The 16,047-nt window shown below is 39.7% G+C and overlaps 1 protein-coding gene across 1 annotated transcript in view; it reads right to left on the bottom strand.

Moving 5' to 3' along the window:
• The window catches only part of exd1 (exonuclease 3'-5' domain containing 1), a 36,216-nt gene extending 20,630 nt beyond the window's left edge, over positions 1 to 15,586 (bottom strand). The window contains exon 1 of the mRNA XM_089119992.1: positions 15,227 to 15,586. Coding sequence (XP_088976118.1) covers positions 15,227 to 15,380 — 154 coding nt within the window. The 5' untranslated portion in view covers positions 15,381 to 15,586. The remainder of the gene's footprint in view (positions 1 to 15,226) is intronic.
• Between the last annotated feature and the right edge of the window lie 461 nt (positions 15,587 to 16,047).

The raw sequence follows: 16,047 nt of genomic DNA on the forward strand, positions 1-16,047 counted from the left end.
CTCAGACACTGCAGGAATAAACACACCAACTAACTCTATAATCTGCAGTTATTCACCTCAGACACTGCAGGAATAAACACACCAACTAACTCTATAATCTGCAGTTATTCACCCCAGACACTGCAGGAATAAACACACCTCAACTAACTCTATAATCTGCAGTTATTCACCTCAGACACTGCAGGAATAAACACACCTCAACTAACTCTATAATCTGCAGTTATTCACCTCAGACACTGCAGGAATAAACACACCTCAACTAACTCTATAATCTGCTGTTATTCACCTCAGACACTACAGGAATAAACACACCTTAACTAACTCTATAATCTGCAGTTATTCACCTCAGACACTGCATGAATAAACACACCTCACCTAACTCTATAATCTGCAGTTATTCACCTCAGACACTGCAGGAATAAACACACCTCACCTAAATCTATAATCTGCTGTTATTCACCTCAGACACTGCATGAATAAACACACCTCACCTAACTCTATAATCTGCAGTTATTCACATCAGACACTGCAGGAATAAACACACCTCACCTAACTCTATAATCTGCAGTTATTCACCTCAGGCACTGCAGGAATAAACACACCTCAACTAACTCTATAATCTGCTGTTATTCACCTCAGACACTGCAGGAATAAACACACCAACTAACTCTATAATCTGCTGTTATTCACCTCAGACACTGCAGGAATAAACACACCTTAACTAACTCTATAATCTGCAGTTATTCACCTCAGACACTGCAGGAATAAACACACCTCACCTAACTCTATAATCTGCAGTTATTCACCTCAGACACTGCAGGAATAAACACACCTCAACTAACTCTATAATCTGCAGTTATTCACCTCAGACACTGCATGAATAAACACACCTCACCTAACTCTATAATCTGCAGTTATTCACCTCAGACACTGCATGAATAAACACACCTCACCTAACTCTATAATCTGCAGTTATTCACCTCAGACACTGCAGGAATAAACACACCTCAACTAACTCTATAATCTGCTGTTATTCACCTCAGACACTGCAGGAATAAACACACCTCAACTAACTCTATAATCTGCTGTTATTCACCTCAGACACTGCAGGAATAAACACACCAACTAACTCTATAATCTGCAGTTATTCACCTCAGACACTGCAGGAATAAACACACCTCAACTAACTCTATAATCTGCTGTTATTCACCTCAGACACTGCAGGAATAAACACACCTCACCTAACTCTATAATCTGCAGTTATTCACCTCAGACACTGCAGGAATAAACACACCTCAACTAACTCTATAATCTGCAGTTATTCACATCAGACACTGCAGGAATAAACACACCAACTAACTCTATAATCTGCAGTTATTCACCTCAGACACTGCAGGAATAAACACACCTCACCTAACTCTATAATCTGCAGTTATTCACCTCAGACACTGCAGGAATAAACACACCTCACCTAACTCTATAATCTGCTGTTATTCACCTCAGACACTGCAGGAATAAACACACCTCAACTAACTCTATAATCTGCAGTTATTCACCTCAGACACTGCAGGAATAAACACACCTCAACTAACTCTATAATCTGCAGTTATTCACCTCAGACACTGCAGGAATAAACACACCTCAACTAACTCTATAATCTGCAGTTATTCACCTCAGACACTGCAGGAATAAACACACCTCAACTAACTCTATAATCTGCAGTTATTCACCTCAGACACTGCAGGAATAAACACACCTCAACTAACTCTATAATCTGCATTCACCTCAGACACTGCAGGAATAAACACACCTCACCTAACTCTATAATCTGCAGTTATTCACATCAGACACTGCAGGAATAAACACACCTCACCTAACTCTATAATCTGCAGTTATTCACCTCAGACACTGCAGGAATAAACACACCTCACCTAACTCTATAATCTGCAGTTATTCACATCAGACACTGCAGGAATAAACACACCTCACCTAACTCTATAATCTGCAGTTATTCACCTCAGACACTGCAGGAATAAACACACCTCAACTAACTCTATAATCTGCAGTTATTCACCTCAGACACTGCAGGAATAAACACACCTCACCTAACTCTATAATCTGCAGTTATTCACCTCAGACACTGCAGGAATAAACACACCAACTAACTCTATAATCTGCAGTTATTCACCTCAGACACTGCAGGAATAAACACACCAACTAACTCTATAATCTGCAGTTATTCACCTCAGACACTGCAGGAATAAACACACTTCAACTAACTCTATAATCTGCAGTTATTCACCTCAGACACTGCAGGAATAAACACACTTCAACTAACTCTATAATCTGCAGTTATTCACCTCAGACACTGCAGGAATAAACACACCTCAACTAACTCTATAATCTGCTGTTATTCACATCAGACACTGCAGGAATAAACACACCTCACCTAACTCTATAATCTGCAGTTATTCACCTCAGACACTGCAGGAATAAACACACTTCAACTAACTTCATAATCTACTGTTCTTCACCTCAGACACTGCAGGAATAAACACACCTAACCTAACTCTATAATCTGCAGTTATTCACCTCAGACACTGCAGGAATAAACACACTTCAACTAACTCTATAATCTGCAGTTATTCACCTCAGACACTGCAGGAATAAACACACCTCAACTAACTCTATAATCTGCTGTTATTCACATCAGACACTGCAGGAATAAACACACCTCACCTAACTCTATAATCTGCAGTTATTCACCTCAGACACTGCAGGAATAAACACACTTCAACTAACTTCATAATCTACTGTTCTTCACCTCAGACACTGCAGGAATAAACACACCTCACCTAACTCTATAATCTGCAGTTATTCACCTCAGACACTGCAGGAATAAACACACCTCAACTAACTCTATAATCTGCTGTTATTCACCTCAGACACTGCAGGAATAAACACACCTCACCTAACTCTATAATCTGCAGTTATTCACCTCAGACACTGCAGGAATAAACACACCTCAACTAACTCTATAATCTGCAGTTATTCACCTCAGACACTGCAGGAATAAACACACTTCAACTAACTTTATAATCTACTGTTATTCACCTCAGACACTGCAGGAATAAACACACCTCACCTAACTCTATAATCTGCAGTTATTCACCTCAGACACTGCAGGAATAAACACACCTCACCTAACTCTATAATCTGCAGTTATTCACATCAGACACTGCAGGAATAAACACACCAACTAACTCTATAATCTGCAGTTATTCACCTCAGACACTGCAGGAATAAACACACCTCAACTAACTCTATAATCTGCAGTTATTCACCTCAGACACTGCAGGAATAAACACACCTCACCTAACTCTATAATCTGCAGTTATTCACCTCAGACACTGCAGGAATAAACACACCTCACCTAACTCTATAATCTGCAGTTATTCACCTCAGACACTGCAGGAATAAACACACCTCACCTAACTCTATAATCTCCAGTTATTCACCTCAGAAACTGCAGGAATAAACACACCTCACCTAACTCTATAATCTGCAGTTATTCACATCAGACACTGCAGGAATAAACACACCAACTAACTCTATAATCTGCAGTTATTCACCTCAGACACTGCAGGAATAAACACACCTCAACTAACTCTATAATCTGCAGTTATTCACATCAGACACTGCAGGAATAAACACACCTCAACTAACTCTATAATCTGCAGTTATTCACCTCAGACACTGCAGGAATAAACACACCTCACCTAACTCTATAATCTGCAGTTATTCACATCAGACACTGCAGGAATAAACACACCTCAACTAACTCTATAATCTGCAGTTATTCACCTCAGACACTGCAGGAATAAACACACCTCACCTAACTCTATAATCTGCAGTTATTCACCTCAGACACTGCAGGAATAAACACACCTCACCTAACTCTATAATCTGCAGTTATTCACCTCAGACACTGCAGGAATAAACACACCTCACCTAACTCTATAATCTGCAGTTATTCACCTCAGACACTGCAGGAATAAACACACCAACTAACTCTATAATCTGCAGTTATTCACCTCAGACACTGCAGGAATAAACACACCAACTAACTCTATAATCTGCAGTTATTCACCTCAGACACTGCAGGAATAAACACACTTCAACTAACTCTATAATCTGCAGTTATTCACCTCAGACACTGCAGGAATAAACACACTTCAACTAACTCTATAATCTGCAGTTATTCACCTCAGACACTGCAGGAATAAACACACTTCAACTAACTTTATAATCTGCAGTTATTCACCTCAGACACTGCAGGAATAAACACACCTCAACTAACTCTATAATCTGCTGTTATTCACCTCAGACACTGCAGGAATAAACACACCTCAACTAACTCTATAATCTGCAGTTATTCACCTCAGACACTGCAGGAATAAACACACCTCACCTAACTCTATAATCTGCAGTTATTCACCTCAGACACTGCAGGAATAAACACACTTCAACTAACTTTATAATCTACTGTTATTCACCTCAGACACTGCAGGAATAAACACACTTCAACTAACTTTATAATCTACTGTTATTCACCTCAGACACTGCAGGAATAAACACACTTCAACTAACTTTATAATCTACTGTTATTCACCTCAGACACTGCAGGAATAAACACACCTCACCTAACTCTATAATCTGCAGTTATTCACCTCAGACACTGCAGGAATAAACACACCTCACCTAACTCTATAATCTGCAGTTATTCACCTCAGACACTGCAGGAATAAACACACCTCAACTAACTCTATAATCTGCAGTTATTCACCTCAGACACTGCAGGAATAAATGTTACTCAAAAGAATACACTTTAGAATTAATCCTCCGTTTATTAGATCACATTGCCTGTTACACCACCGCGGTGTACGCTCAAAAAACAACAACCCAACACTTCCGGGAACTTCATAATAAGAGTCCCCCTTTTCCTTTAGTAAACAGTCATATGAAATCGTAAACAATATTCAGCACAGAGGTCCAATGTACATTAACACATTTTTTACTGACTTAAACTTAACAAACTCCCACTCTTCAAAAAAAAAAAAAATTATTATTATTTTTTTTTTTAAGTCAACATACTAACAGGACATACTGAACAACATCCTGCTTGAACAAAAATACGAACTGGTAAATTTTAACCAGATTTTGGGTACAACTCAAAGATAGACTTTGTTTTAATTCAGTTTACATTGTCCTTCACTCAGTGCCTTGAGTAACTGGCAAGCTGATGCCCCCTTCTTGGTAAGACAGTCCGCAAGTTGTTCTTTTGTGTTGTACCACAGTACTCGCTCTACTCTCTGTGTTTGTACAAGTTCTTTGATGCTACTTATCTCCAGACGGAGTCTTTTCTCAGAGACTGACTTTGTGGACTTAAGTGCATCAGCAAGCGAATGATTGTCTGTGACACAGATTATTGGTGGAGCATGATCAGCATCACCAGCAGTTAGTTCTGAGAACAGTGTGGACAGAAAAATACAATTGTCAATTCCATCAGACATTGCCAAAGTTTCACCAGCAAGTGTGCTCCGCACAATCCTCTTGACTCTCTTTGATTGCCATGAAAGGGGTGAGAATTTTCCATTTTCTCCCATTAGAAGAATCAAGTGGCCTCCTTGAGTGCCTCCATCGGAAAGATTTCCAAACGAAGCATCGCTGAACACAACCATCTTAAGAGCACTGTCTCTGCCCAAGTGTTGGAAGTTTAGAATTACCTTCTTGGACTTAAGTTTGCACACTATCCGGTTTGCTTCATGAATTGTCTGCACAGTAGCATTTTTTATATTAGATGTCAAATTGCTTGCATCAAATATAACATCTGGCCTGCTCTGCCTTGCCACCCAGAGAATTTGGCCTATTTTGGATCTGAGCTGATCTTTTTCCTCCTCGCAGAGAGATGAGTCTTGTTCCACAGCTCGTGAAGGATCCAGATGTATGGGCTGCATGTGTTGAATGTAGCTCTCCTGGTGTATTTGTACTTTTCTGTCAATAGTCACAAAATCTATTCCCACATAACAGAAGTGATCATGTTCCTCACGTCCAACTTGGAAAACAGATCTAAGGTGTGGTATTACGGTTGAGGAGAAACTTTCCGTGCCTCCCCATAAGAAGTCATCCACATGACAGGCAAGCACCCCAGTGACAATGCAGTCCTGATCTAGCCAATAAAAAACAGCTGGATCAACCTTGGACATTTTTCCTCCTGCTTTCAGCACTATGTCTTTGACTCTATTGTACCAGTACAATGAAGCATCTGCCAAGCCATATACACACTTTTTTAGCTTCCATAATGTTCCTTCACTGACGGCCTCAGGGGGAGGCCTGATGTAGATGTCACGTGACAACTCTATTCCCTGTAGAAATGCAGATTTTATATCCATAGAATGAAGTGTCCACTGTTTTTGACAAATAACTGCCACCAGCAGTCGAAGAGATTCTGAAGCACATGTGGGTGAATCCTTTTGTAGCTCTGACACATTTAACTCCTCAAAACCTCTGGCCACCAATCGTGCTTTCGGTACTAGTCCAGTTAGTGTTTCCTTGAGAGTGCATACCCATCTGGTAGAGATGCACTTTTGTCCCTCATCCTGAACTTCCTCAAACACACTGTTATCTCTCCAACTCTTCATCTCTTCTTGTTTGGCTAGGTCAAAGGACAGATCTTTTGTTACCAATACATCCTCACTGACATTTGTGACACTTACATCTGTAACAGCAGGTTCTATTTGAAGACACTCTAAACATGATATGTCAACTGAATCTTTACTGCCTGCAACATTAGTGGGTTCTATGAGCAGAAGGTTATACCAGTCTTTGTATTTGCCAGTAGCTTTGCCTGCACGCCCTATTACTTTTGCTTTGTGAAAAGCCCCACTGTCTCTGTCTCTGTATTTTAGAACTTGCCCTGTTTTTAGACGGACCTCCTTTCCTTGCTCTGTATCACTTTGTGTCCCAATGTCATCACTTGTGGGTTGTGCTGCTACATTCTGCCCCATAGTGGATACCCCTGCGTGCTGAGTTTGCACAGAACTTTGCTCTATTTCGGTTACGGTGTCTGTTCGCTCCGTGTTGTTGCCAGAATCTTCTGTCGTCTCCTGTCTTGGCTCATTGTTTGTGTCAATTTCAGCATCATCCTTACTGACATGTTGATCTCCACTGTCTGGGTTTACTTTTCTTAGCCTGAGATAGTGTACCCTAATGCAGGTTCCTCCATGTCTGACAAACACCACAGCACCATCCTGGCCAATAACAACTCCTGGTCCTTTCCACTTTGGACAATCAACTCTCTTGTAGTACACTTTATCACCCATTTCATATTTCTCATCTGTGTGACGCAGTTGTTTACGTAGTGCTCGCCGTATTCTTTCTGAGCATTCTGCTTCAGTGAACGCCTTTCTTGATGCATGTAAAGCGGAGATGTGTTTTGCCACCCACTCACTTTTCGTGGTGCCCTCTAAAGCTGGGGGCTTGTCGGTTAATACAGATGGCAGGTTGGGATTCTGTCCAAACACCAACTGATGAGGACTGTAGCCATGGACATTTTGCATAGTGTTCTTTGCCATAAGAGCCCAGTCCAATGCAGTGTCCCAGTCACAGCCATTACTTGACTTCACTTTCATCATGATCTCAGTAAGTGTTTGGTTGTGTCGCTCTGTAAGTCCATTACTCCACGGGCTGTATGCTGCTGTTGTCTTTATTTCTATGTTGAAGTTTTCTGCCATGTCTCTAACCTCATCATTGTTAAATTCTCCCCCATTGTCACTAAAAAGTTTCTGAGGTGGACCATGTACACTTATCCAGACATGGACAAAGTGTTTCACTATTTCAGAAGATTTCTTTGTGGTTAGTATGCTGCCGGCACTAAACCTTGTGAACTGGTCAATAATGTGGAGATACCACACACCTGGTTGAAGTTCATGCAGATCTACTGAAACAGTTTCATTGTACTGTGATGCCAGTGGTAGGCCAACAGCAGGCTTTGGTTTGGTCTTACTGTATCTTTGACATGTTTCACATTCACTGACAATTTTTTCCAGAATGACACTACATTCTGCATCTTTATTCCCAGAGCTAGTAAGAAGTCTCTGCAGTCTGTCAGCAGAAGCATGACCAAACTGTCTGTGAAGCTTCATCAGGATTTTGTGTTTTTCTGCTGAACTAATTTTTTCTGAGATTGTCAGTATTTCCTCTTCACACTGACTTTGTACATTCTCATTCTTTTGTTCTGTTAGAGTGACATCTTCAACAGCCACCAAGACACATTCGTCACCTTGAATGGTTTTCTTTTCATTGTCCATGATGTTTACACAGTAATGACCAGAGCTTGTAAAGTCAAGTTTTACAGGTTGACTAAACATCACCGCACTGTCATTCTCCATATCCAGCACTGTCCCTGCTCTTTTCATGGATGCCTTGCTCAAGAGTAGTGGAATCTTCGCTGGCACAACTTCAGTTTCAATATGACACTTAGTTTGTCCAATCTTTGCAGGAATTTTCAACTTTCTGTTGGAATAGACCACTTTTCCATCACCAAACTTAAAGGGTCTGTGACTGGGTGTTTCTGTCTTTCTCAGGTCTTTTATCTCGTTTTGGCTTAGTTCAGCGATGTAACTGTTTATCCATTCCTGTCCACACACAGTCCGTGTGCATGCAGTGTCTATTATTGCTGAGCCGAAACACTCTGTCATAAATATTTCTGCTTCAGTGGGACACTCTTTAGTATACAGAGTAATGTTGCACTCCTCTATATCATCTGTTTTACAATCTTCAGTAAGTTTGACTTGCTCACCTCTGTGTGGACAGTCTTTGGCCCAGTGGAATGTGCTTTGACAAACAGCGCACTTTGATCTGCGTCCATATCTGTCCAGAGGGTTGCTGCCAGGCAGTGGTGTTTTTTGCTGAACATTTTGTGACCATGGCTTGCTCCTTTGTCGCCTTTGTTCCGTTACATATGCTGTTTCCTGATTAATCCCCACAGTAGAAGCGGACTTTCCTCCGAAAATCCTCTTCAGTGCTGACTTCATTGACGCAAAATTCAAATCTGTACATGCTGTCAGAGCTAACTGTCGGTCTTTCACTTCTAAGCACGCAGTGTCCAGCAGTTTAAATGCTAATACTGCGTCGGGAAGCTCCATATTATATTTACGCATCCGCGAGTACCGTTGTTCAAAATCAATTATATAGTCTGTCATGGAAACACTGCTATCTTTCATAATCCGGTCAAAGCTCGAGTACGCCTCGTAAACTTGGTCCTTTTCTTCTTTGAGAAACAAATCATCGAGTTTCACTAGTAAAGTGTTCATACCAGTGTCCTTATTCAAATCGTCTACCGGTATTTCCATCGCCGTTTCTCTCGCTCTTCCAGACAGCGCCAAAGCCACAGCAAGCGCCTGTTTTTTTTTTCGAGTTCCGTAACCCTAGTCCAAATTGCGACTTCATTCTTCCAACTTTCATATGGCTTTCCTTCATCAAAGGTTGGGGGTGTTCTATAGTTGCTAACCATCCTCTGCTACCAATGTTACTCAAAAGAATACACTTTAGAATTAATCCTCCGTTTATTAGATCACATTGCCTGTTACACCACCGCGGTGTACGCTCAAAAAACAACAACCCAACACTTCCGGGAACTTCATAATAAGAGTCCCCCTTTTCCTTTAGTAAACAGTCATATGAAATCGTAAACAATATTCAGCACAGAGGTCCAATGTACATTAACACATTTTTTACTGACTTAAACTTAACAATAAACACACCTCACCTAACTCTATAATCTGCAGTTATTCACCTCAGACACTGCAGGAATAAACACACCAACTAACTCTATAATCTGCAGTTATTCACCTCAGACACTGCAGGAATAAACACACCAACTAACTCTATAATCTGCAGTTATTCACCTCAGACACTGCAGGAATAAACACACTTCAACTAACTCTATAATCTGCAGTTATTCACCTCAGACACTGCAGGAATAAACACACTTCAACTAACTCTATAATCTGCTGTTATTCACATCAGACACTGCAGGAATAAACACACCTCACCTAACTCTATAATCTGCAGTTATTCACCTCAGACACTGCAGGAATAAACACACCAACTAACTCTATAATCTGCAGTTATTCACCTCAGACACTGCAGGAATAAACACACCAACTAACTCTATAATCTGCAGTTATTCACCTCAGACACTGCAGGAATAAACACACCAACTAACTCTATAATCTGCAGTTATTCACCTCAGACACTGCAGGAATAAACACACTTCAACTAACTCTATAATCTGCAGTTATTCACCTCAGACACTGCAGGAATAAACATACCTCACCTAACTCTATAATCTGCAGTTATTCACCTCAGACACTGCAGGAATAAACACACCTCAACTAACTCTATAATCTGCTGTTATTCACATCAGACACTGCAGGAATAAACACACCTCACCTAACTCTATAATCTGCAGTTATTCACCTCAGACACTGCAGGAATAAACACACTTCAACTAACTTCATAATCTACTGTTCTTCACCTCAGACACTGCAGGAATAAACACACCTCAACTAACTCTATAATCTGCTGTTATTCACCTCAGACACTGCAGGAATAAACACACCTCACCTAACTCTATAATCTGCAGTTATTCACCTCAGACACTGCAGGAATAAACACACCTCAACTAACTCTATAATCTGCAGTTATTCACCTCAGACACTGCAGGAATAAACACACTTCAACTAACTTTATAATCTACTGTTATTCACCTCAGACACTGCAGGAATAAACACACCTCACCTAACTCTATAATCTGCAGTTATTCACCTCAGACACTGCAGGAATAAACACACCTCACCTAACTCTATAATCTGCAGTTATTCACATCAGACACTGCAGGAATAAACACACCTCAACTAACTCTATAATCTGCAGTTATTCACCTCAGACACTGCAGGAATAAACACACCTCACCTAACTCTATAATCTGCAGTTATTCACCTCAGACACTGCAGGAATAAACACACCAACTAACTCTATAATCTGCAGTTATTCACCTCAGACACTGCAGGAATAAACACACCAACTAACTCTATAATCTGCAGTTATTCACCTCAGACACTGCAGGAATAAACACACTTCAACTAACTCTATAATCTGCAGTTATTCACCTCAGACACTGCAGGAATAAACACACTTCAACTAACTCTATAATCTGCAGTTATTCACCTCAGACACTGCAGGAATAAACACACTTCAACTAACTTTATAATCTACTGTTATTCACCTCAGACACTGCAGGAATAAACACACCTCAACTAACTCTATAATCTGCAGTTATTCACCTCAGACACTGCAGGAATAAACACACCTCACCTAACTCTATAATCTGCTGTTATTCACCTCAGACACTGCAGGAATAAACACACCTCACCTAACTCTATAATCTGCAGTTATTCACCTCAGACACTGCAGGAATAAACACACCTCAACTAACTCTATAATCTGCAGTTATTCACCTCAGACACTGCAGGAATAAACACACCTCACCTAACTCTATAATCTGCAGTTATTCACCTCAGACACTGCAGGAATAAACACACCTCAACTAACTCTATAATCTGCAGTTATTCACCTCAGACACTGCAGGAATAAACACACCTCACCTAACTCTATAATCTGCAGTTATTCACCTCAGACACTGCAGGAATAAACACACCAACTAACTCTATAATCTGCAGTTATTCACCTCAGACACTGCAGGAATAAACACACCTCAACTAACTCTATAATCTGCAGTTATTCACCTCAGACACTGCAGGAATAAACACACCTCAACTAACTCTATAATCTGCAGTTATTCACCTCAGACACTGCAGGAATAAACACACTTCAACTAACTCTATAATCTGCAGTTATTCACCTCAGACACTGCAGGAATAAACACACCTCACCTAACTCTATAATCTGCTGTTATTCACCTCAGACACTGCAGGAATAAACACACCTCAACTAACTCTATAATCTGCTGTTATTCACCTCAGACACTGCAGGAATAAACACACCTCACCTAACTCTATAATCTGCAGTTATTCACCTCAGACACTGCATGAATAAACACACCTCACCTAACTCTATAATCTGCTGTTATTCACCTCAGACACTGCATGAATAAACACACCTCACCTAACTCTATAATCTGCAGTTATTCACCTCAGACACTGCAGGAATAAACACACCTCAACTAACTCTATAATCTGCAGTTATTCACTTCAGACACTGCAGGAATAAACACACCAACTAACTCTATAATCTGCAGTTATTCACAAACTTCAACTAACTCTATCCATTGTCTGAGGCGAATAACAGCACATTATAAACACACTTCAACTGTAATACTTCTATAGAGGGAATGCGCATGACGTCACCGTCGGCCGGCGTGCCTGCAGTTCCTCACAGTGAGTGGCAAAAAGACTGAGCGGCTGTATATGTTTTCAGCGTGAATACCGCGAAAAACAAACACAACACACATAAAGTGGGAAAGAGCTTTGCGATTGACTGTAGGCTTACAACTAGATTTGACAAAACATCGGAGGTATATTTTTACAGACTGCTATGGAAAGAGGAGCAAATGGATCGCTGCATGTCACAGAAACAACTGGACTCCAGTCAGCCAAAGGTGGATTTGCAGTTATCATTTTGTGTCAATATGCTGAATTTAGCTGTAAAACCATACCCATATATTTTGTATTGTTATTAACAGCTCATCAATTAAATATTTATCATTGCATATTCTGCATTATTGGATTTTTTTTTTAATAAACACTGACCAAAAAACGTATAAAGTTTTAGAGCTGGACGATATGATATAGGATATAACACTGATATAAGTGATCACCCGGATTTAGACCTACCTATATTATATTTAAAGCGTTCACAGGCAAATTTGCTTTATGAGGTCTTGCTTTTATTTCCCCGGTGTCGAAATCAGGCAATAAATGTCAGGCAACACGATTCCTGGCTGCATGTCAATATCCATGGATCACTGGATCTTTAGTAAGTTGTAAGGAACACTATATTGAGTCCAACATTTAGTTTATTGATAAAATTGTTCGATTTAGTCGCATTTCCGCAGTTTTCCCCTATTAAATCCAGTCACGCAGCAGATTTTTTGCCACTCGGTCAGGCTGAGGGGGGTTGTCACGCGGGAAAGTCACGAGTCAATGCATTCCCTCTATAATCTGCAGTTATGGACTAGTTGCACGACAACGGAAATGGAATATCCGGTTTGTCAGTGGTAGGCTGGAACACTTCCGTAGTGTAAAAGAAAAAACACGAGTCTTTTCGGTATTAAAACAGGTGCTGTACCGAATTCCGACTCGCGGACAAATCGCACGCCTCTCATTAATACGCGCAGAAACGAGTTTGAATGCACTTCATTTGCCATATGCGTTTATCGATTGATTTTTTTTCTCACAGCAAGCACCCACATCCTGCATGAAAGCTTTGCACTTACAAAAGTTAACAGACAGTGAACTAGTGTGGATAAAAAATGCAAACAAACAAAAACGCATGGGAGATCGATTCAAACTATAAACTTCGACGGGTAAAGGCCATAATAAAGCAGCCATAATATAGCACCTGTCAAAACAAAACATTACTGTTAATTTAACAGAACGTAACTTTTGTGTCTAAAACACGCGGTGGTTCATAGTAAAATAGTGTATTACTCTCCCCATTGCACATGAATGTCATTAAAATAATATTTAACCTTCTTAATGAAGATAGGCTTAGTTCATAAAACACACGTCTGTATATTGTATATAGGCTAATATAGACTATAGCCTATATGAGGCAAATACCAGTTTTTATGTTTGTTAATTGATAATTATAATAATGTGATCATTGACTAAAGCTAAGGATGTAAAGAAACCTTAGACTTTTTTAATATAGTTATTGTCTGGCACATTAGGACCACAAAAACATTATTTATTTAATTCATTCTTTCAATTACACATTTTGCATCCTAGCTGAGAACGTTCTCAGAACTTTGGCTAACATTCCCTACAAGTTTGGTTTAAACTTGTAAAGCCATAAGGTATACTGTTTTAAAGAAAACATTTGAATGTAATGTTGAAATAATGTTTTAAGGATGTTTTAACTGTAATATTTTGAGGATGTTTTGGGAAAGTTGCTGAGATAACACATTATAAAATGTTCTTTTTGGGGGAAAAACAAAACAAAACAAAAAACTACCTGCTGAAAACATTAGAACAGGACAAAATTTTAAGAAAAATTCTAGCTGGGATTGCTTATGGAAATTCATTGTTTTGTGTTCAGGTGCCCTTTTTTGAAGAAAACCTGCTGCAATATTACAAAAGTTCATGCATAATTTGTTTATAAGCCTATCTTCATGAAAAAGGTTATTATTATTTTTAATGACATTCTTGTGCAATGGGGAGAGTAATACAATATTTTACTATGAACCACATCGTGTTTAACACGCAAAAGTTACGTTCAATTAAATTATTTGAAATTAACAGTAATGTTTTGACAGCTGGTAGCTTTATATGGTAGCTTCACCCGTGGAAGTTTAGTCTGAATCGATCTCCCATGCATTTTTGTTTGTTTGCATTTTTTATCCACTCTAGTTCACTGTCTGTCAATTTTTGTAAGTGTAGACAAAGCTTTCATGTAGGATGTGGATGCTTGCTGTGAGAAAAAAAATCAATCGATAAACGCATTTGGCAAATCAAGTGCATTCAAACTCGCTTCAGCGCGTATTAGGTGAGAGGCGCGCGCACGCGAAGGGGCGTGCGATTTGTCCGCGAGTCGGAATTCGGTACAACACCTGTTTTAATACCGAAAAGACTCGTGTTTTTCTTTTACACTACGCTGAACGGTCGGTTAAGTAAGCGAGTGCCATTGACAGAAGCAGTGACCGGAAGTGTTCCAGCCTACCACCACTGACAAACCGGAAATTCCATTTCCGTTGTGGTGCAACTAGCGAATTCACCTCAGACAATGAATGAACACACTTCAACTGTAGGCTAAATAACTCTATAAACTGCAGTTATTCGCCTCAGACACTTCAAGGATAAACACACTTTAACTGTAGTAACTCTACAAACTGCAGTTATTAAGAGATGTTGATTGGGCTTACCGTCCTCTAAAAGCAGAGTCTTCTTCGGATGGACTCGCTGAATCACGCCAGTGATTTCAGTGTCGGATAGAGTTATTTTAACGCGGTTCTTCTTTAATTCATCCAGAAACCTGCACTCATCTGAATACGAAGCCATGTTGATCACACTGTTCATCAGACACAACCGCTGGTTACTGCACCTGTCCGGAATGACGAAAGTAATTGATTTAATAACAGCTGTTCTGAATATTCGAGAGCACTGGGCGTGCCTTACACGAATATTCGTGAGTTTCTGTTTGCGTTAAAGCGACACTGATGATAGGCTAGTTTAGAGATCTCGGTTCCTCGCAGCGGATCAGACACCTGTGAGATCAGAGTCTGATATCGCGAGATTCACGGGATTCACGCTCGTGCACGTATTGCTAATAAACTGGATGTGATTTAAGTTCTTGCTTTTAAATGAAAATAAATATAATGAACAAGACACCCAAAGTACTTGTTATTTAATTACATTCATATGTGCTTATCAATATTTTTTTCTTTAATACAGACGTGTTTTTATATATTGTTTTAATAAAAATTACATCACATAAACCATATGGCACTGTCAGAGAGTATACCCACACATAAAACATGATATCGGTTTTAAAATCAAACATTTTAAAAGAGAACAATACATCACAGCTGTTTAACACTATAACGGCCATAGCGGTGATTTTGGCCGTTTTGAATTTTATAACTTTGTTGAAAAAAATAATAAAATCCTGCTGGTACCTGATTTTTCCTAAAATTGTCTGTATTTTCATTTAAAATGCTTTTCATATAAATTAAGTTACGTAAAC

The sequence above is a fragment of the Pimephales promelas genome, chromosome 15 (genome assembly GCF_988280905.1).
Source record: "Pimephales promelas chromosome 15, fPimPro1.hap1.1, whole genome shotgun sequence".
NCBI lineage: Eukaryota > Metazoa > Chordata > Actinopteri > Cypriniformes > Leuciscidae > Pimephales > Pimephales promelas.